Raw genomic sequence first — 21,610 nt, forward strand, 5'->3', positions numbered from 1 at the left:
TATTTTTAGATGTACAAATTTGGCGTCCCACACGGTCCATTTCGTTGTAATGGAGGGTTAATCGTTCGTTTCTGATATTTTACTTCCTAGCAGTAGCACAATTTTTGTGGTTTACTGATTTACTTTCCTTTGCCCAGGTATTTCAAGCACTAATCATTATGTAAAACCAGGATAGTGTTACTAAACTTCAATACACGTCGATCTGTATTTTTACTCGTTGTCCTAGTGACGTGACTGGTCAAGTAGCGCCACAGACAAGAAATGTAATGGTTCCTTGAGTTGCTGACGCAATGCCAATTAATTGTGCAGTTCGTAACATCTTCATATTTTACAACTGTATGCCGAAAGCCGTTGTATGGTGTGTGGCGGAGAACACATAACGCACATTACGGATTCACCCCTACTCTTTAACCCTATCCTCACCCCACGTCGATTTAGTTTTTGGATGGTTTTCCTTGACAGTTTGAGACAAATGCCGGGATGTTTCCTTCGGAAGGGTACTGCTAGTTTTCTTTCACAAACTCGCCCATTCCGAGCTACCGCTCCGGCACTAATGACCTCTTCATCGATGGAACGGTAGACTGTAATCTTCCTTTCACTCTTAGTTTCTCACGCTGCATACTCACCCTTCTCTATTCGCATAGGTATTGGCCTCAGGTTTTCAACTTTCAGTACGACAGATGTATGTGGCAGCAAGAAGTATTTTACCTGTCTTATCTGGGAACCAATACTTTAAAGATTTTAACAGAGAGGCAATGAGGAACTCTCACGTTACACTTCAACCCTTTACAGTGGGTTGAATGTTTATACTGAAGCGTGGTTACAGTTAAATTCATTTTATCAGCTGTAGAATTACTGATACTTTTTTCTGGAGTGGGTTTTACCGACTGATAGCGGGCGACTAGCTTGATCCTTGATGCAGTGGTACTGATGCGTGTGAGGTCATTGTGCATCAATGGAGACAGAACCGAACATGAAATACTTCAGGGTACGTGAACGCATTCTCAGTGTATGAAATCCCTCCAACGTTTTGGCAGCCGTTGCAAATAGCCTTCCTCAAGCTGTTTTGCAGCAGTGACTAAAACGCTGGAGGAATTTTATAAACTGACAGTGGGGTCACTTTGTACCCTGAAGAATTTTATGGACAGAGACAGCGGCTGCGGGGGCCTACGTTTAATTGGCAATAATTATTAAGCTCCTATATAATGTTTTTGGACTGTAGGTTTTGGTGACTGAACTGTGTCGTAGCCCAAGATCTACGATAAGTAGAAAGCCGTCAGTCGGTTTGTGAGTTAACGAAACTAATGACTGTCAGTACGAAAGTTTAGTTGCGTCCTGTAGCGTAGCCAGATGTCTATGTTAACTTGCGAGGTGGCTCATTCTTTGAGAGTTGGCGAAGCCAACGAATGTGATGTCATGACGGTAACTACGAGGACTGAACCAGAAATATCGGATCTGCCGTACAGATAGCGGTTGTTGTGTAAACAAATGACTGTGGTAGACAGTATAAACTTCAAGTTTGATGTTTGACGATGCTACGTTGTTTAGTATTTGTTTGGTAGCCACCAACAGTGAACGCTCTCAGGAACCTCTGAACATTAGTAAAACTGATCATCGTTATGTGATACAATACTTTTATTTTAAATGTCTTAGTCAAAATAATATTAACGCTAGATTCGACTCTGGGGGAGTTTGTTCCTTCGTTTGCAACGGTAAAATATTACATCGCAGACAGGAACTGAGGCCATATGTGCTGTTAAGATGACATCACTGTGGCTCACCAAACAAGGTGACTACACTAGAAATAATGGAAAAATCCACAAAATGGTTTTAGATGACCGTCGACTGTAAGTAACGAGACAGCAAACATCCCAGTCGTTTCAAAAGTGCTGCACGTCATACACTGTCAGTTTGGACCTGAGAAAGCTGTGTGCGAAATGGGCGAAGCGATTGCTCGCAATGGAACGAAAACAGCGTCTTGAGGATATTTCAGTCAAATGTTTGGCGATGGTTCGCTACAATAAAGGCTAGTTTTTGTGTCGATTCATAACTGGATTAAACATGGGCCCATCACCTGATACGTCATCTCATAGTCCATGGAATGGTAAATTGTCATCTTCCTTTCACTCTTCGTTTCTCACACCACATCCACATCCTCCTCTATTCGCATACGCATTATCCCAACAGTCAAAACAGTGGACTTAAAGGGGAGAATTAGCTCCAAAGAAGGCCAAGACAGTCCCATCTCAGGCAAAATCATGGCATCTTTTCTTTAGGATGCATGTGGTATAATTTTGACTGATTATCTTCAAATTGATAAAGCAATTAATTGTAAGTATTATGCGTACTTAGTGCAGCGTTTGAGTAATGAAGTCAAGCAAAAATAGCCGCAATTAGGGAACACGTAAGTTTTGTTTCATCTTGAAAATGCACCAGTTCACAAACATCCATTATCGTGTAGGCCAAAATTTGCATCCTCATGGACCCTATTCGCCAGATTCAGCCCCTCTGCTTACTTTCTGTTGCCAAACTTGAAGAAATGGCTCGGTGTTAGAGATTTGCAAAAATTGAGGATGTTGAGTCTGCAGTTGATGGTAATTTCGCGGAGCTCGACGGTTCCCACTACACACCGTGGTGACGACAGTTATGGGACAGCGATATGCACACATGCAGGTGGCGGTAGTGTCGCTTACACGAAATATAAAAGAGCAGTGCACCGGGGGAGCTGTCATTCGTACTCAGCTGCGCCGTGCGAAAAGGTTTCCCACGTGATTGTGACAGCATCAAGGGAATCAACAGACTTTGAACGCGGAATCGTAGTTATAGCTAGAAGCTTGGGACATTCCATTTCGGAAATCGTTAGGGAATTCAATATTCCGAGATTCACAGCGTCATGAGTCCGCCGAGAATACCAAATTTCGGCCATCAGCTCCCACCGATGACAGCACAGTGCCCGGCGGCCATCACTTAACGAGTGGCGGCAGGTGCATCTGCGTAGAGTTGTCAGTGCTGCCAACAGACGAGGAACACTGCATGAAACGACAGCAGAAATCAATGCGGGAGGTACGACGAACGAATGCGTTAGGACAGTGAGGCGAAATTTGCCGTTAATGAGCTGTGCAGGCAGACGGCCTTTCTTCACACATCATCGCCCGCAGCGCCCCTCCGGAGCTTGTGATCATATCGGTTGGACGCTAGACGACTGGAAAACCGTGACCTGATCAGATGAATCAAGACTTCAGCTGGTAAGACCTGTTGGTAGGATTCGAGTGTGGCCCAGTCCCCACGAAGCTACGGGCCCAAATTGTGAACAAGGCACAACAAACTGGTGGTGGCTCCATAATGATATGGGCTGTGTTTACGTGGAATACACTGGGTCTCTTGGTCCAGTTGAACCGTTCATTGACTGGGAATGACTGTGTTCGGCTACTTGTTCCTGAACAACGATGGAATTTTTATGGATGTTGATGCGCCACGTCACCGGACCAGAGTGGTTCGTGGCTGGTTTGACTGTCGGACGGCCAGGCTTTGCGTGCCTCTCGAGCGCCCAGACGGGTCGTTCTAACCCCTACGATTTAAATAAAAGTTTCTGAACTATTGTTTCGAAATTTTAAGCATTTATTATATTTCACTACTTAAAAGATTTATAGTCATTTTACACACATAGTTGTGAATAAAAAGAACAGACCGAAATTATATTATTTATTGACATGTAAACAGATTTCACTGAACCTGGTAATACTCAAACAAGTGTAAGCAAGTCACAGGCTTTACTTTGTTCTAAATTCATAAAAAATTGAATTTTTCATCAGCTACTTCATTATTTTACACAATGGGCACATTTGTATTCAGTTTCCTTTGTACATTTTCCTCAGACCACCTTCTTACAAACACTGCACTTGGAAATAGTTTTATTACATTTGCAGAATTCCAGAACTTGTCATTTACGGCGATTCTGTGACATTTCGTCTTCATCTTCATTTTCATTATTTTCATACTTGTCTGTTGTCTTACAAGGAAAGCGACCCTTCACATACTCAGAGCGTAGATCATCTGCAACCTGCTGAATAAAATGTCTTCTTTTGATGTTCTTCCCAGTAACGGCCCTAAATACTACATATGCATTAATTCCTGCTAGGTCGAGGATATTGTAGAAGGAGTGCACTGGCTATCTTCTTGAGGAAGCCTTGAGTCAATATTGCCTCGCCATTTTGTCTACTGTATCAACCTCAAATTTAATTTTGTTGTCATAACATAGGCCTACAGTTTTCGGAGTTTTTTTTTTCTCATGGTAACACTAGGATAAAGAGAAGCCATTACTATCAAATTTTTGCTTTCTTTCGCTGATAGACTGCCAAGGAAATATCATCATGTTTTAAAACTTTTGTGGAATTCAGAGTACTCTTCAAGGACTTCAGAGCATGTTACGTCTTTCATCAGACGATGAAGAAGCAGTGTCTTATTCTACACTCAGAGGAACAGAATTATCTCCTCTTACATGATTCTTCTCGATCTACAGAGCACGAATAATAGAACAAATGTAAGAAAGCTACCATAAAATCTAATTTAAGTACAGTAGCACAATATGTAGATAAGAATATGATGATTATAAATTAGCAGCAATAATAACAATAATAATAATATACTGACGAGACTGTAAACTTCCATTATCTGTATCTGAAGAATCAGAATCATTTGTATTACATGATTCATCTTCTCTCAATGTCTGCGGTAAAAATTCTTCCTCTTTGTAACTCTGCAAGAATCTCTTCCTCCCGTAAATATTCTTTCTGATTCATTTTAATCTTCAACTCAGAATCACCTTTGAAAGACTGATTCTTACAAGGGAATGACGAACAACGGTAAACCAAGTCCATTGTTGTCATTTCATACGGCAATAATACGAACGAAAGTAAATTATTGCACTACAGAGTAAAGTAGCCGAGGCTTAAGGATGCATGAGGTAAATGTATGGCATAAATATAAACAAAATTATAGCTTTTTTCTAAAGAGGTCAATATGACCCCTCTGGACGTTAAAGGTGAAACTGGAAGAAGGTGATACTCAGTTAGGCGAAATGCACTGTTTTTTTAATATAATGAGAGCACATGCGAAATAAATAAATGACACGAAAGTATATGTCGCTTGAATCAGTCTTTAAAACACAGCTTGCACTTAGAAAACTTAAAACAGTCATTTTGACCCCTCTGGGCGTTCGAGTGTTAAAGAACATCCTGAAAATTCGAGCGAATGATTTGGCCACCCATATCGCCCGGCATGAATCCCATGCAACATTTATGGAACATATTCGAGAAATTAGTTTGTGCACAAAATCCTCTGACGCTAACACTTCGCAGTTATGGACAGCTATACAGTCGGAAGGGCACAACATTTCTGGAGGAGACTTGCAATGACTTGTTGAGTCTGTGCTACATCGAGTAGCTGCACTACGCCGGGCGAAAGGACGTCCGACACCATATTAGGAGGTAGGCCTGTCCCACGACTTTTACCACCTCATTGTGAGTAGGGTACTGAAGCTATTGAACTTTGTTGAGAAATTATCGAGCTGAAAGGAGACTATGCAGGAAAATAAAGATGTGTTTATCTCAGTCTTTTTGTATTTTCTTTGTTAGGTCTGGTACTTCTGGGGCAGGTCTTGTGAAGTTATTGTTATAGCACGTATTTTACGAATGTTTGGTTTCGGTGAGTGTTTATTTCCACCATGTTAATGATGTCATGGTTAAAGCAGACCTGTGGTACCGGTAGCTTCATTATTTACGTTTGCTTCTTTATGACGCGTTGATTTTACGTTGATCGAGACATTAGTACGGCGTAAGCCGTCAACTCTCGAGAGACCTGTAACGGAACGAGCGACTGGCTGGACTCGGCAGGAGATGGCGCTCCCTGGGTGGCTGCCTGCGGCTGCTCTGCTGCTGGTGGTGGTGGGGGCCGCCTCCCTGGCTCTGTACCACTGGCGGCGCTACTGCACGTTCTTCTCGCGCCGCGGCGTCCCCTGCGCCCCCCCGCTGCCGCTGCTGGGCAACATGCTGGACGTGGTGCTCGGCAGGAGGTCCTTCGCCGACGTCGCTGCCCGTCTGTACCGCCAGCTGGAGCCCTACTCTTATGCTGGGGTCTACAATTTAGCGAGCCCAGTGTTGCTGGTGAGGGATCCCGAAATCGTCCACGCCATCACCACCACCGATTTTGACCATTTCACCGATCACGCCGATTTCATGAGCGTCGACGGGTGCAACCCACTACTGCAGCGAATGATTCTCGCACTGAAAGGTATGGTGAAATTTTCAGAGTTAATGTCTGCACGTAGAGCATAACATCTAGTTCTCTAACAACAGTGGTAGAGTTGGTTATAGTTACGGAAATTTCTGAAAATAACCATGTTGCACCTTGAGTTTGAGCTTGTGTCTGTCGTGCTGTAGAATCGTGACTTCTTGAGACTATTGTCTGTGAGAATCGATGACATCTACCCTGTATTCACTGACCAACTATTCCAGTGGAGTGATCAAAATAGTACTCACACAGTTAAACGCCCTGTGGTCAAAAACGCCAGGCATAAGGTTTTGCACGGCCTCTTCATTTCTTTACAAAAACGTTTGTTTCAGATCGGTCGTAAGGATACAGTGATCGATATCCTGGCAGCGAACTACTTAGCAGCAGCTGCTAGCTGGCGAGCCTTAGCCTCTACAACTTTTTGCTGTCTCCCGCCTTTTTCGGCGGACGGGCATTGTAGTGTTGCGTTAACAACGGTTTACGTAAGCAACACAGATTGGCCAACGCGCCATCATATTTGAAGCCAACTGGAAACCTAGCCGCCTCATCTTGCAACGTCGTGCTGGATGATACTAGCCGCCTGTTAGCACGGAATCGTATGTTTGTTAATCAACGGTGTTTGTTCCTGTCACTCACAGAAACGACTCGTTTGGAAATGATTTCCATTATGAAGTGTGTTTATCTTGTGATGTGTCATCTTAAGCGTGATATTATACGAGGTGCGAGCTGCTACATTATTTTCATGGTTTTACTGTAATGTAAACAAGTTTAGTTTTGTAATTGCCGATGTATATTTCCACGTAGATACAGGCGAATTTCTTTATTGACTTACATTCGGATATTCTACTGATAACTCGAACGACATTTCACGCTCGGAAGCACTGTCTTGGATATTTTTCAGAGGTACGTTTAACAGACAGTTTCTATTTATAGTGAAAGCAAACAATAGTCGAGTAACAAGCAATTTTGAAATGTAGTTAGAAGGCTTAATTAACATTGCTTTGAGAATTCCAGAGATCTAGCCTTTTTTTGTTATGCTGTTTTCGTGCGCCTTTGAGCAGCCCTAACAGAAGTCAGGACTGATTGTTTTATCTCTTATTGCGTTAGGAGATTTCTTTCTCGGATAAGAGCAACTACCGTGTCCCCAATCATCAGATCATTGAGGTTGAAAATTCATTCGTTTGTGTAACCTGTTGGATGATTCAGCATCCTACCCGACACCACAAATCTTATCTCAGCTTGCTGCTGTCATTGTGTAAACGAAAGTATTACTGCTTAACAAGCAAAATCTTTGTTTTTACAGTCGCAGACTTTCAAGAACCATTTGATAATGAATAAAACTGAATGATATTACTGTACGTTGTGCACTGAATTAAAAACAAATCGCTGCTGACAATCTAATATTTCTATTTTAAAGCTAACAGAAATAAAGAGAAAGTAAATAAAACACGTTTATGCAGTACAGTAATTGACTAGTTTAATAATGTCAGTGGCGGCTGCTGTGTATGAGCACAAGAGCACGTGAACACCCTAACTTTCGACACCTTGCGGATTTATTAGTTATTTTCCTTTGAACGCTGTTAAACGTAACACAGATGCTGCACTCTGAAACACACAACACTTGTGTGTGAATTCCTAAGGGACCAAACTGGTGAGGTCACCGGTACTTAGACTTACACACTACTTAAACTAAGTTGTGCTAAGAACAACACACACATCCATGCCCGAGGGAGGACTCGAATCGCCGGCGGAGGGGCCGCGCGAACCTTGCATGACGCAAAAACCGCGCGGCCACTCTAGCGCGGTACACGGCACTTACACCCAACGCGCTAGTGCTCCTCTAGGCTTCGTGAAACTTGGCAACAGGGCCATGAGCACACCCTCAGTTGTGCACGTATTAGTGAGCTTTTGCGCATGCGCAACTCGCGTGACGTAATTTCACTAAGGGTCAAATACAAAGGGATTTGATAAACAACATGCACGCCTCACGATGTGCCACTCAACTAGAAGTTTACGTCAGTGCCACCAGATGGTAGAACACTGTGGCAGACTTTTCTCCCTTTTCCCTTGACATAAATCCTGTTATATGATAAAGCAAACTTTTCAGGCATGCTGATTCACTAACTATATGCTATAGATCGGACGTCGGCATATGTTAAAAGTTGTACTGAAAGTAACCTATGTTATAAATTTTGTCGTACAGTAATCTATTTGAGGCGCTGAGAATCAGTCATAAGGGCGTAAAGCCCATCGGCGTCGATTGTGAGACTGTAGCATTTATTAATGCTTCTGAAAACTGTTGATTTTACAGTGAGTCAGGGTTACCTGTGCTGTAGGCCCATATTGCATATATGAAAATTCAGGAAAATCTGTATCACTGGTTTCTCTCATATTTACTTAAATGTGGGATCGACGGCGGTGTGCTTTAGGCTCTTACGGATCTCAACGCCTCATTTGTATTTTACTCAAGTGACCATGTTGGTAGACATTACTACTTCAGTTTCATCATTTCCACAAATGACACTTTCTCTTTGGAGCTGATTGCTTGCAGTGAGGGAATCAGCTTTCATGTGCGGTGTAAACATGAACTGTGTTGAGTCTATTTTAAATGCTAACAGAAAAGTAAAACTGTGAGCCGGCCGGTGTGGCCGTGCGGTTCTAGGCGCTTCAGTCTGGAACCGCGTGACCGCTACGGTCGCAGGTTCGAATCCTGGCTCGGGCATGGATGTGTGTGATGTCCTTAGGTTAGCTAGGTTTAAGTATTTCAAAGTTCTAGGAGACTGATGACCACAGATGTTAAGTCCCATAGTGCTCAGAGCCATTTGAACCATAAAACTGTGAGGGCGGGTCGGGCTCCGTGCTTGGGTAGCTCAGTCGGTAGAGCATTTGCTCGCGAAAGACAAAGGTCCCGAGGTCGAGTCTCGGTCCGGCTCACAGCTTTAATCTGCCAGGAATTTTCATATTAGCGTACTCTCCGCAGCAGGGAAAAAAATCTCATTCTAGGAACAGAAAATAAATTACACGGAAAAGTTAGGCACAAAAGAACTAGAGCCTCCGTGAACAGATCCTTTGATTGAGAGAGTGACCAAATCAAATAAGCGTGACTACAAGCGAACGGTTAGCATGGAGAGGTACAGTTAGCACAAGGTTTTGTTCGGGTTCAGCACAGCAAATCTGATTTTCAGCCGAGAAGTAAATTCGTGGACTGATACATCTCTTAGGAATCTTGGACATTTATCCTAGAAAATGGAAAAGCACGAAAACTCCCACTTACACAAATGCGAAAAGGAGAGTTGCGAAAGCTTACACATTATTTTGCTATTGCCCTAAACTGTACTTAATTATATACAAACCAACAAAATTCCACAAAAACAATTCTTTCTTTTGTCAGACAAGTTACAGATATTATTATTGTTATATTTATACTGTTATTATTATTAATGCTTGTGTTAGTTTTGTTGGCCGATTTTGGCTTAACAGTGCAGGAAGGCAGCCCAACATCTAATACATAGAATATGAAACGGCATGAAATTTATGTAATGAGAGATAGTTACTACTTGCAGTACTGGAATTAAAGCATGAATTCTTGTTGAAACTAAATCTGGATCCGTGAACAGTCTTCCTCGCAGCCGAAGAAAAATACGATGCAACGTACCAATACTGAAGTTACACAAACCGTATTTTGCAGCTTACTTGATGCCTAACAAAAAGTCAGTTGTTCGATTATTACACACACACACACACACACACACACACATATATATATATATATATATATATATATATATATATATATATACTCCTGGAAATTGAAATAAGAACACCGTGAATTCATTGTCCCAGGAAGGGGAAACTTTATTGACACATTCCTGGGGTCAGATACATCATATGATCACACTGACAGAACCACAGGCACATAGACACAGGCAACAGAGCATGCACAATGTCGGCACTAGTACAGTGTATATCCACCTTTCGCAACAATGTAGGCTGCTATTCTCCCATGGAGACGATCGTAGAGATGCTGGATGTAGTCCTGTGGAACGGCTTGCCATGCCATTTCCACCTGGCGCCTCAGTTGGACCAGCGTTCGTGCTGGACGTGCAGACCGCGTGAGACGACGCTTCATCCAGTCCCAAACATGCTCAATGGGGGACAGATCCGGAGATCTTGCTGGCCAGGGTAGTTGACTTACACCTTCTAGAGCACGTTGGGTGGCACGGGATACATGCGGACGTGCATTGTCCTGTTGGAACAGCAAGTTCCCTTGCCGGTCTAGGAATGGTAGAAAGATGGGTTCGATGACGGTTTGGATGTACCGTGCACTATTCAGTGTCCCCTCGACGATCACCAGTGGTGTACGGCCAGTGTAGGAGATCGCTCCCCACACCATGATGCCGGGTGTTGGCCCTGTGTGCCTCGGTCGTATGCAGTCCTGATTGTGGCGTTCACCTGCACGGCGCCAAACACGCATACGACCATCATTGGCACCAAGGCAGAAGCGACTCTCATCGCTGAAGACGACACGTCTCCATTCGTCCCTCCATTCACGCCTGTCGCGACACCACTGGAGGCGGGCTGCACGATGTTGGGGCGTGAGCGGAAGACGGCCTAACGGTGTGCGGGACCGTAGCCCAGCTTCATGGAGACGGTTGCGAATGGTCCTCGCCGATACCCCAGGAGCAACAGTGTCCCTAATTTGCTGGGAAGTGGCGGTGCGGTCCCCTACGGCACTGCGTAGGATCCTACGGTCTTGGCGTGCATCCGTGCGTCGCTGCGGTCCGGTCCCAGGTCGACGGGCACGTGCACCTTCCGCCGACCACTGGCGACAACATCGATGTACTGTGGAGACCTCACGCCCCACGTGTTGAGCAATTCGGCGGTACGTCCACCCGGCCTCCCGCATGCCCACTATACGCCCTCGCTCAAAGTCCGTCAGCTGCACATACGGTTCACGTCCACGCTGTCGCGGCATGCTACCAGTGTTAAAGACTGTGATGGAGCTCCGTATGCCACGGCAAACTGGCTGACACTGACGGCGGCGGTGCACAAATGCTGCGCAGCTAGCGCCATTCGACGGCCAACACCGCGGTTCCTGGTGTGTCCGCTGTGCCGTGCGTGTGATCATTGCTTGTACAGCCCTCTCGCAGTGTCCGGAGCAAGTATGGTGGGTCTGACACACTGGTGTCAATGTGTTCTTTTTTCCATTTCCAGGAGTGTAGATATATACATCCGTATGTTTATCACAAATCTTTACATAGGAAACATTACACATAATTCCTTTCACATTATTCATTCGAACTTGTTATTTATCTATGGAGCAGGTGGGGAAGCATCGGCATCTACTTCAAATACACTAAGCGATGTTTGTCTAACTACGCTTAGCATCACCTCTAGGAATGAAGGAAGGAATCTATTTGACTACCGGCCCATCGGATTACCAAGGAAAAGGTACATGACTCATACCGTGTTACAAGAAGACTCTCAATCAGCATTGTGCATGGTAGATTCTTGTTATGCTCCTACTACATGAAATAGACATTGTTTACTTAAGACGACGTCTAATTTAAGTACTCACGACACGTGTTTAATACACGCGCATGCGCGCGACTTCTTGCTTTCACCTCGTCTGCTGACGTATCTCACAGTTACGATTACTCCACGGTGCGTGTCGCAAGTTCTACTCTGGTTCGCCGCTCTTCGCATCAAGCGAAGCGCTCTATTGTTTAATATCCCTCTCAATTTTACTTACCTGCTACTTCATATATATCAAAATATAAGTAAAAATCTTATATATCTAAACATCTTTCCTTAACACTAGTATTCAAAATAAAACAGAAATTAAATTATTATTATTATGCACACCATGTACAGTCCTTTTGAGTCCCATCTGGAACAGACATGTCCCTAGACCATGCGAGGAGGCGTCTGTGCACAGACAGAAATCCTTCTCCATATCGGTGAGACTAAGCATATTTGCATTAACTAAGCCTCTTTTTTCGTCTAAGGAATGGCTTATGATGATACACATAAAGTTGCATTTGGGTAAACATCCATATTGTACTGATAATCCTTGAAAACTCCGGGTTGTTCTGCAAATACATGTACATACATAAAAAACACATCTGTAAATTCCTGTTCCTCCTGTTCACTTAAGGTGCTGGACTCACTTACCTTTTGCTCCACCGTTTCATAGTTTACATCCCATTCTGGCATGTGTTCATTATGCTGAGTGTTTGCAAATAATACAGTAGAAAATACAAACTGAACTGTCGCATCAGACTCCTCCTTCTGCTTGACCTTCTTGTCTAACGTTTTTATTAAACCGACAGAAAATACCTGTTCATTTTCACTGAAGTAGCATTTACCACTTTCAGTGTCAATTTGCGTCTTATAAGTCCTAAACGTGTCCATCCCAATCGAACAATTTGCTATTAATTTGTCAGTGATGAGGAAATTACATTTGACTGTAAAGTGTACTATTTTCAATGGAATAAGTGCTTGTAACCTCAATGCTTTTGGTTAGTTTCCAGTGGCCGTCCGTATTCTACAATTTGCACTGGGAACTTGGGAATTTTACCTCTTTTCTTTAATTCTTGGAAAAATTCAGTTGACATTAAGTTTGTCGTTGCACCTGTGACTAGAACTAAGTGTACTTCCATGTCAAATATCGTCTTCGTAACTGCCTGTACCTGCTCTTCGTACAAGTTTTCCTGAACTTCCTCCCCAAGTCGGTATAAATCATCTTTCGTGTCATCTTGTTCGTCGTATCTCCCAAAACGTGTGTTTGTAAGTGTATTGCCCCCACTCCTTCCCTTGTCAGCAGCGTGGGCCTCTCTGTGCCTGGTTGAGTCTTCCGCCGGTGCAGGAGCGTTGACCTCGGTGGCCGGAGTAATTTCAGAGAGCTGTACAGCCCGTTGTGCTCCGCCAGTTCGTGCCATTGGCGGCGCGCGTCCGCAGCTCGTGGTCGTGTGGTAGCGTTCTCGCTTCCCGTGCCCGGGTTCCCGGGTTCGATTCCCGGCGGGGTCAGGGATTTTCTCTGCCTCGTGATGACTGGGTGTTGTGTGCTGTCCTTAGGTTAGTTATGTTTAAGTAGTTCTAAGTTCTAGGGGACTGATGACCATAGATGTTAAGTCCCATAGTGCTCAGAGCCATTTGAACCATTGGCGGCGCGTGACCCATCTTCGCGCGAATTTCCGTTGGTAGTTGCGGTATTATAGTCCGCGCTGGCATTTGACTGTTGGCGACCGCTTGGCACTGCACTGGCTGACTGTTACCACTGGCGGGCGACGGATGTCTTGTACTGGGGGACCGTAGTTGGCTTGTCCGTTATAATTGTTCCTGTTGTTCTGATAACCTCGCTTAAATCTTTCGTTCGTCCTATTTTCATTACCATATCCATTCCCTTTTTGTATGTACTGTGTCGGATACGGTTTCCATGCGTGTTGTGTAGCAACATTATTATTTACAGGTTGGTTTCCAAAGACGGGCTGAGGTGTTTGTTTATTTGCCGCTTTTTGTTGCCACGGTGCCTCTTCATAAATGAGGTCAATGGAAACCAAAACTGTGGTTACTAATTTTTCCCTTATCTATGACAGAAGCCTGTTCTTTAAAATCTTCAATACATTCACTTGTGACATGGGGTTGGTCCAATATCTGGCCTTATTTAAATACTTTTCGAAATAACCCCGCAAGCTTCCATGTTTGCCTATTAAATGGAGGCGGGTTAAAGATTTTACCAGTACTTGTTCAAAAAAGTACGTTCATATTGCTCGTAACTGTGACAACGCTCTCCCATTTCAGTGACCCACAAAAGAACGTCATCTTGGGTGCAACCAAGAACAAATCTTATCTTTTGAGCCTCTTTGCGGTTACGCGGAAATACATTGCGGAACGCACTGATAAAAACTACCGGGCTCATCCACTTTCCATCTGCCGAATACGAGGGAAACTACCTATGTGTAAGCAACCCTTCCACAGCGAAGATGGATGTTAAACATGCGGCATTATCTGACATCGGTATGTTGTTACATGTGTGCGGAGCATGTGCTGTAGGTACTGCTATAGTTAAATTACGAATTTTCTATGGCTCTGAGCAGTATGGGACATAACATCTGAGGTCATGAGTCCCCTAGAACTTAGAACTACTTAAACCTAACTAACCTAACCACATCACACACATCCATGGCCGAGGCAGGATTCGAACCTGCGACCGTAGCAGTCGCGCGGCTCCTGACTGAAGCGCCTAGAACCGTTCGGCCACCGCGGCCGACTACGAATTTTGTAGTCTTCACTTGCGCTCGATGTCGGCCTTGTGACAAGATGTGGATAACTACTACACGCATCCGTCTTGGGCACAGGTAGTTGAATATTAGCAGCCTGACCTACTTCTCCCCATGGCCTCTTCTACTGCGTGTACATATACTTCGCTACTTTGTCCTAAGGTACCTGCTTTTGCTCTTTTCGTTATAATCATCTAAATTTTTCCCTCAGTTCTTTATCTTCTGGCACAGTCAGACTCTAATTCCTAGCTTTCTGCTCTTAGTGTTAGCTCCTCTACTGCCAATGGTAAACCTTCATCGTCCTTGTGTAGCTTGTTGACAGTAGTGGTCACTTTCTTTCTAGTATTACACATTTGGTTTGGATTTGCTCTTATATTATCATTGGTGTCCGTGATTTTCTTTAATTCCCTTTCTACATGCTCTTCATTGTCACTAATTGAACCTACCTTTTCGTTCAAAACGTCAATACTTTCTCTAACGTCAGAAAAAACCTCCTGTTTTAATTGTATTCTCATTTCTTTTTAATTTTCATGTGTCTCTATGTGTGGATTTTCTGTCAGATAATTGAATTTTTGTGTGACACTGTTTTGGAAGTCTTCCAACACCTGCTTTTGCTCTGTTTTGAAGTGTGAAAAACCTTGTGACAAATCGTTAATTTTTTTTTCAAGTTACCAAGCTGTTGTGCAACTGTATTGAAATTTGTGTTCATATTGTCACGTAGAAGAAGGTATAATTAGATGAATGACGAACACTAACTTTTCTTAACGGTTTATTTAGCACTTGCACATACAAGAGCCCGGAGCGAACTGCCTCCGGTCATAACACATACGGTGTATATACAGTTACAGAACATTCCAGTACAATGATTCTTGATATTTGTGGATATAGAATGTCCTCGAACCGGACATCAAAATTAAAATTTTATAGTTCAGCTGACTTTTGAACTCACGACCCTCCATGTAACAATCTAGTATCATAACTTCTACACCACACCGACGGTGCTACTCAGTTTCTTCCGCGACATTGCTTCCTCCTTAAAAGACCAGGGTCTCGGTGTTACGTCGTCCTAGCCCGGGAACGAGTCATCGGTCCTGCATACTTCGACTCCCGATGACTGATGTTCACTCTGGCGGTGATCTTTTTAGAACTTATTTTGCCGCTACGCTCTTCGTCACCTTTCCGATTGTTGCCTGTTGCCGGAACTTGGAATTTACCCTGGGTTGCAGCATCCTTATAGGGCTTCATTCGAAGGACGTGAACCGTATCTCTGATCTTTCGTCGTCTTGTGTCGGGGTCGAAATCTTCAACTTCATAAGTAACATCAGACAACTGTCTTACAACCTTACAAGGTCCAAAATAGCACCTGAGGAGCTTCTCAGAGAGACCAACCTTCCGAACAGGAGTGAAGGTCCAGACGAAATCACCAGGCTGGTACACAACAGAACAGTGGCTCCCGTCATATCTTCGGCGATCGTTTTCTTGAGCCTGCAGCGTGCGGAGTCGACCTTCCTCAGCTCTGGTTAACACCTGGCCGATGTAGTCGTCGTCTACGTCATCAGGATGTAACGGAAACACAGTGTAATACTGACGAACATTGCAAGATCTTATTAAGGCCTGACTCCGAAGGCTTTCCCGGCGTAATAATTGATAATATTCTTCTCGGGTGTGCAGCCGGATCATAACGACAACTTGATACTGTCAAGATGATGTTATGATCCGGCTGCACATCAGAGAAGAATATTGTCTTATTTAGGTGTTCAGTAAGCCGGTTAGTTTGCGGATGGTAGGCAGTCGTCATGTGGAGTAATGTTGCACAGAAGGTTTATCTCTGTCACGAGATTCGATTGGAAAACTTTCCCTCGATCCGTAATTAACGACCTTGGGGCACCGTGTTTTCCACGATGAATTCGGCTACCTCGAATGCTTCGGCTGTTTTCACGGCTTTTGTAATGGCAAAGCGCGTCAGATAATCAGTGCAAACAATAATCCATCTACTGCCACTAGCAGACGTTGGAAATCGTCCGAGGAGGTCAATCCCAACCCGCTGGAAAGGCGTCTGGGTTGGTGGAATTGGTATGACTCGGCCAGGTGGTTTCTGAGGAATTGCCTTTCTCCTCCGGCACTCTCGACAGTGCGACACATAGTGACGGACACTCCTAAATAAACATGGCCACAAAAATCTCTTGCGGATTCTATCGTACGTCTTAATAAATCCTAAATGTCCGGCCTCAGGTGTGTCATGGAATTTCAGTAGAACGTCTAACCGCATGTGTTTAGGAATCATTGGTAGCCACATCTTTCCAAACGGATCAAAGTTTTTTTGCAAAGTAATCCTTAAATTGTCCTTTCACATCCTCTGACCGATTTAAGGCAAGCATAATTTGAGATATCTTGGTGTCCTTCTTCTGTGTGTTCATCAAATGTCTCTGAGAACACTATAATGTAATCTAAATAACAATGACACATCGTCCACTTCGCCGGCCGTTGTGGCCGAGCAGTTCTAGGCGCTTCACTCTGGAACCGCGCGACCGCTACGGTCGCAGGTTCGAATCCTCACTCGGACATGGATGTGGGTGATGTCCTTAGGTTACTTAGGTTTAAGTAGTTCTAAGTTCTAGGGGACTGATGACCTCAGATATTAAGTCCCATAGTGCTCAGAGCCATTTGAACCATCGTCCACTTCAGGTGACTTGGAAAATTATCCATCATCCGTTCAAAGGTTGCTGATGAATTACACAGACCAAACGGCATTACCTTAAACTCATACAGGCCCTCAGGGGTGATGAATGCAGTTTTCTCACGATCAGCCTCATCTACTTCGATTTGCCAGTATTCCGAGTATATGTCCATTGTTGAGAATGACTTAGCCCCCTTCAGACAGTCTAGTGTATCACCAATTGCAACATGGTCGCGTATACAAACAGTGATCCAATACTGTCAAATGTTTCTTTACTCCAGCCTTTGATAACCATATGAATTCTTTAGACGATGACCGGTTGCAGTCCGTAATGACCATCGTCAGATCTTTTTTACACCATGTCCTAAAGTGATAAGGCCATAATGGCATCGTCAAAACATATAAATGTAATCGGCATAACATCGTCATACAGATCTAAAATAAGGTGTAGAACAGGCCGCATCGTCCACACAGTCATTATTGCAACTCTTGAAGAGTGGCAAGAAGCTTCTTCTGTTGTTCCTTAGTGAGATCTGGTGATAGCCGAGCTAGAAGATCTTGTCTCGTAGTGGTAGCGCTAATTTCGCCCACAGACTCGGCATGGGAGGCTTCTATGACGCTCAGCTGTTCTGCAATTTACGGCTCAGCGTTTGGTACGCACATGCGTCTTGGAAGGATCTGCGGTTCTCTGGCGACAGTTAACTATCCACAATTCACCGAATCCGTTCTTAAACGAGACGACAGAGTGTGGGATGACCAAGTTATTATTCAGTGGTATGCTTGTCTTACGTTACACTAGAAGATCCATGGATTGATTGATGCATGGCATGACAAAAAATGGTTCAAATGGCTCTGAGCACTATGAGACTTAACTTCTAAGGTCATCAGTCCCCTAGAACTTAGAACTACTGAAACCTAACTAACCTAAGGATATCACAAACATCCATGCCCGAAGCAAGATTCGAACGTGCGAGTGTAGCAGTCGCGCGGTTCCAGACTGTGGCGCCTAGAACCGCTCGGCCACCCCGGCCGGCCATGGCATGACACATGACTGTTACCTTTCTAGCACTGACTGCAGGAATGGTCACTTCATCCAGAACACATAGTCTCCACACACTCGGATGCGCATCTTTCTGTTTACAGTATCTCATCTCGTCTAGCATAATCTTCGAGCGACCACAATCTATAATTACCTGAGAAGCTTTCAAGAAGTCCCATCCGACAATGACGTCAAGACTACACTCTTGTAAGACAATGAATTTTAAGGGCTGTGTATGGTCACTTCTACCCATACGAATGAGAAACCTCCCTGTTGGTTTTACATATTTCCCATTAGCCACCTTCAGCAGAGATGTTTTGTTGTCGACGATACGGTTTTCTGCAACTGGTGACGGTACTTCTCCGAAATGACTGAATATGATGCTCCAGAGTCCACAAGAGCTTGGGCTGGTCGGCCATCCATGAGGATATCGACGTAGTTTCCTATCATTTTTGTAGTGATCGACGGCGGAGGATTTTTCTCTTCAGCTGCCTCACCTCCAAGGAAGGTCGCACGTTTTAGTTTTCCAGGTTGCTGCGGCTAGGTAGGTGATCGGCTGGAGCTTCTAAACGGCGATAGAGACCTTTATGGGCGTGTTGGGGAGCGTCCCGGTCGTCCACAGTGGAAACATAATGGTTGGTTATCCTGGGTCCTCCAGACGTCAGTCTTCCTTGGTGCCCAAACAGGTTGCTCATGCGGTATTGTAGGAACGTAACTTCACCTGGGACTCGACTTTTTCGCCGTTTTAAAGAGAAATGAAGGACGAGAGATTGGGTTCAATGTCTGTTCCACTTCCTCCCTTATGACCTCTTGAAGCGTCTCGGTTTTTTGCTCGTCGAGCAATCCATGTGCCTTCTGAACTTTCTCTCTCACTATCTGACAAAGAACACTTGTGGAATCAGTTCCTTCCTGCATCACAGACACCCATACAACGTTTGGAAGCCGTTCAAACTTCTTGCGTGTCTCGATTTACTGGCTCCATTTTATGAAGTCGTCTGCTGTCGAAACCTCCTTCACGAGAAGGGTTTGATACGTGTCCTCAGTAACGCCCTTCATGAGATGTGCAACCTTACCTTCCTCCTTCATCCTAGGATCCACTATTTTACACACCTCCAAGACGTTTTGAATGTAGGATGCCGTAGTTTCTCCTGAACGCTGTGCCCGGCACTTTAATTTATCTTCAGCCTTGCACTTCTGTCGTTGTGTGTCGCCGAAATACTTGCGCAGTTCCGCCTGGAATACTTCACAGCTTGTGAACTTCTCCTCGTTGTTCTCATACCTTTGCTTGGCAGTGCCATCCAAGTAGAAAAATTCGTTAGCCAAACACACGGTGTCATCCCATTTGTTAAATTTGGCTATGCGCTCATATACCTTCAGCCACTTGTTTGGATCTTAGCCATCGTCACCAGAGAACCCGGAAGGATGTCTCATGTGGTGGTATACAGCTGCTGTCGTCGTAACGTCCTCTTCTTCTTCTGTCTCCTATAGATTGCGATCTGTTGAATATGACTCGAACTCGGCTTTCTCGCCGTGTAAACGGCGGCTCTGTCGTGGCCTGATGGGAGCCACTGTGTCGTCGATAACGTGCGCCATCACAAGTTCCAATACCCAGCGCCTCCACCAGAATAATGTCACGTAGAAGAAGCTGTAATTAGATGAATGACGAACACTAGCTTCACTTAACGAAGGTTTATTCAGCACTTGCACATACAAGAGTGCGGTGCGAACTGCCCCCGGCCAGAACACATACGGTATATATACAGTTACAGAACATTCCGGTACAAAGATTCTTGATATTTGTGGATTTGTGAAATAGTCTCATCGATAGTCGTCATAGTATCGTCATAATCTGTCGGTGTATCTGTGCTGTCATTTGTTAGCTCTGTGGTACCTACCTCTGATTTACGAGTATGTCGGCTTTCTGCTAGCTGCTCGGTTGGCGCTTTGTTTTGATTTATCTGTTCGTGCAAATCGTCACCATCTTGGCCGATAGCACGTTTTGCGTTACGATCAACAATGGGTAATTTGTGGTCAGCCATTTTGATCGTGCTAGCAACTGCCAAAAAATTAATAAAAATCAGTATAAACATTTTTTATGCAAATAAATCTTACACCTGAAATCGCGTTTCGATAAATTCTTGTCAATTTGCAGGAAAGTATTACGACGCAAGTGATTGAATTTTTCGTAATAATTTACACTATACTGATGAGTCTAAGTTTGGTATGGTTTTTGAGTCCTTTCGATTAATAAATTTTCTATTAGGGAAACCGTGTGGAAAAAGGAAAGGAAGCTAAATACGCCAAGAGAGACGCTACTAAGCATAATCATGCAAGCTGTTGCGCAAATTTCTTATCTTCTCTGCATAGTCAAGCTCTCCCGCTGGTGGATAAATAGGTTCTTTTAATTCTCTGCTCCTCGTTTTCATATAATATGCCTTTTGTTGCACTCGTATCCATGCAAAAAGAAAATAAACAAAAATTAGTTTTTCCTTTACAAAATAATGACAAAATGCTTTCGTATTTTCATGTAACATCCGGAATAAAAAGTCTGTTCATGTTTAGCTATGACTTTGTCCTGGAAAAGCATGACTGTTATACAGCAGATGCAATTAATTTCACACTCTCAGATTTATCCGAATCTAAAAATTCGCCAACACCCAGAATGTATACTCACGAACCGCTACTGCCTACAGCTGTTCGACACTGAAATGCTGGTGAGACTACGTTTCTACGTTAAGTAGGCCAACGTACAACAAAGACCCACTATTTTCATTTAAACAGTATTAACTTTATGTACAATCATCGGGTGTTCCAATGATTTAGTTTTGCACAAATGATGTAACCTGCAAGTGATGTAATGTTTTAACTGCAACGTTATCAGACTGCAGTAATGACAGAGGATACTGTTACAGGATCAAAATAAAAAATGGTTCTGAGCCATCTTAACATCTGAGGTCATCAGTCCCCTAGAACTTAGAACTACTTAAACCTGACTAACCTAAGGACTTCACACACATCCATGCCCGAGGCAGGATTCGAACCTGCGACCGTAGCGGTCGCGCGGATCCAGACAGTAGCGCCTAGAACCGCTCGGCCATACCGGGATCAAACCCAGTAAATAAACCTGGTCTCGTCCCGACTGTCTCAGTACATAAAGGTATAAAGTTTGACGATTTCTTAACATCCGTTTTGCCTTTTCGAACACGCACCGGTCATGATTAATGTTCCGACGTAAAGTCAAGTGCCGGCACGTCGGCCTGGAACGTAACAGCCTAGAGAAGGCTGTGAGACGACGTCAGCCAAAAGTACGCTGGCTGCTACTTC

The 21,610-nt window shown here is 44.0% G+C and overlaps 1 protein-coding gene across 1 annotated transcript in view; it reads left to right on the forward strand.

The window, feature by feature from the left end:
- The first annotated feature begins 5,894 nt into the window (after positions 1-5,894).
- LOC126235972 (cytochrome P450 9e2-like) overlaps positions 5,895-21,610 on the forward strand; it is an 83,767-nt gene continuing 68,051 nt past the window's right edge. The window contains exon 1 of the mRNA XM_049944943.1: positions 5,895-6,288. Within this exon, the coding sequence (XP_049800900.1) occupies positions 5,895-6,288 (394 nt within the window). The remainder of the gene's footprint in view (positions 6,289-21,610) is intronic.

The sequence above is a fragment of the Schistocerca nitens genome, chromosome 2 (assembly GCF_023898315.1).
Source record: "Schistocerca nitens isolate TAMUIC-IGC-003100 chromosome 2, iqSchNite1.1, whole genome shotgun sequence".
NCBI classification, from domain to species: domain Eukaryota; kingdom Metazoa; phylum Arthropoda; class Insecta; order Orthoptera; family Acrididae; genus Schistocerca; species Schistocerca nitens.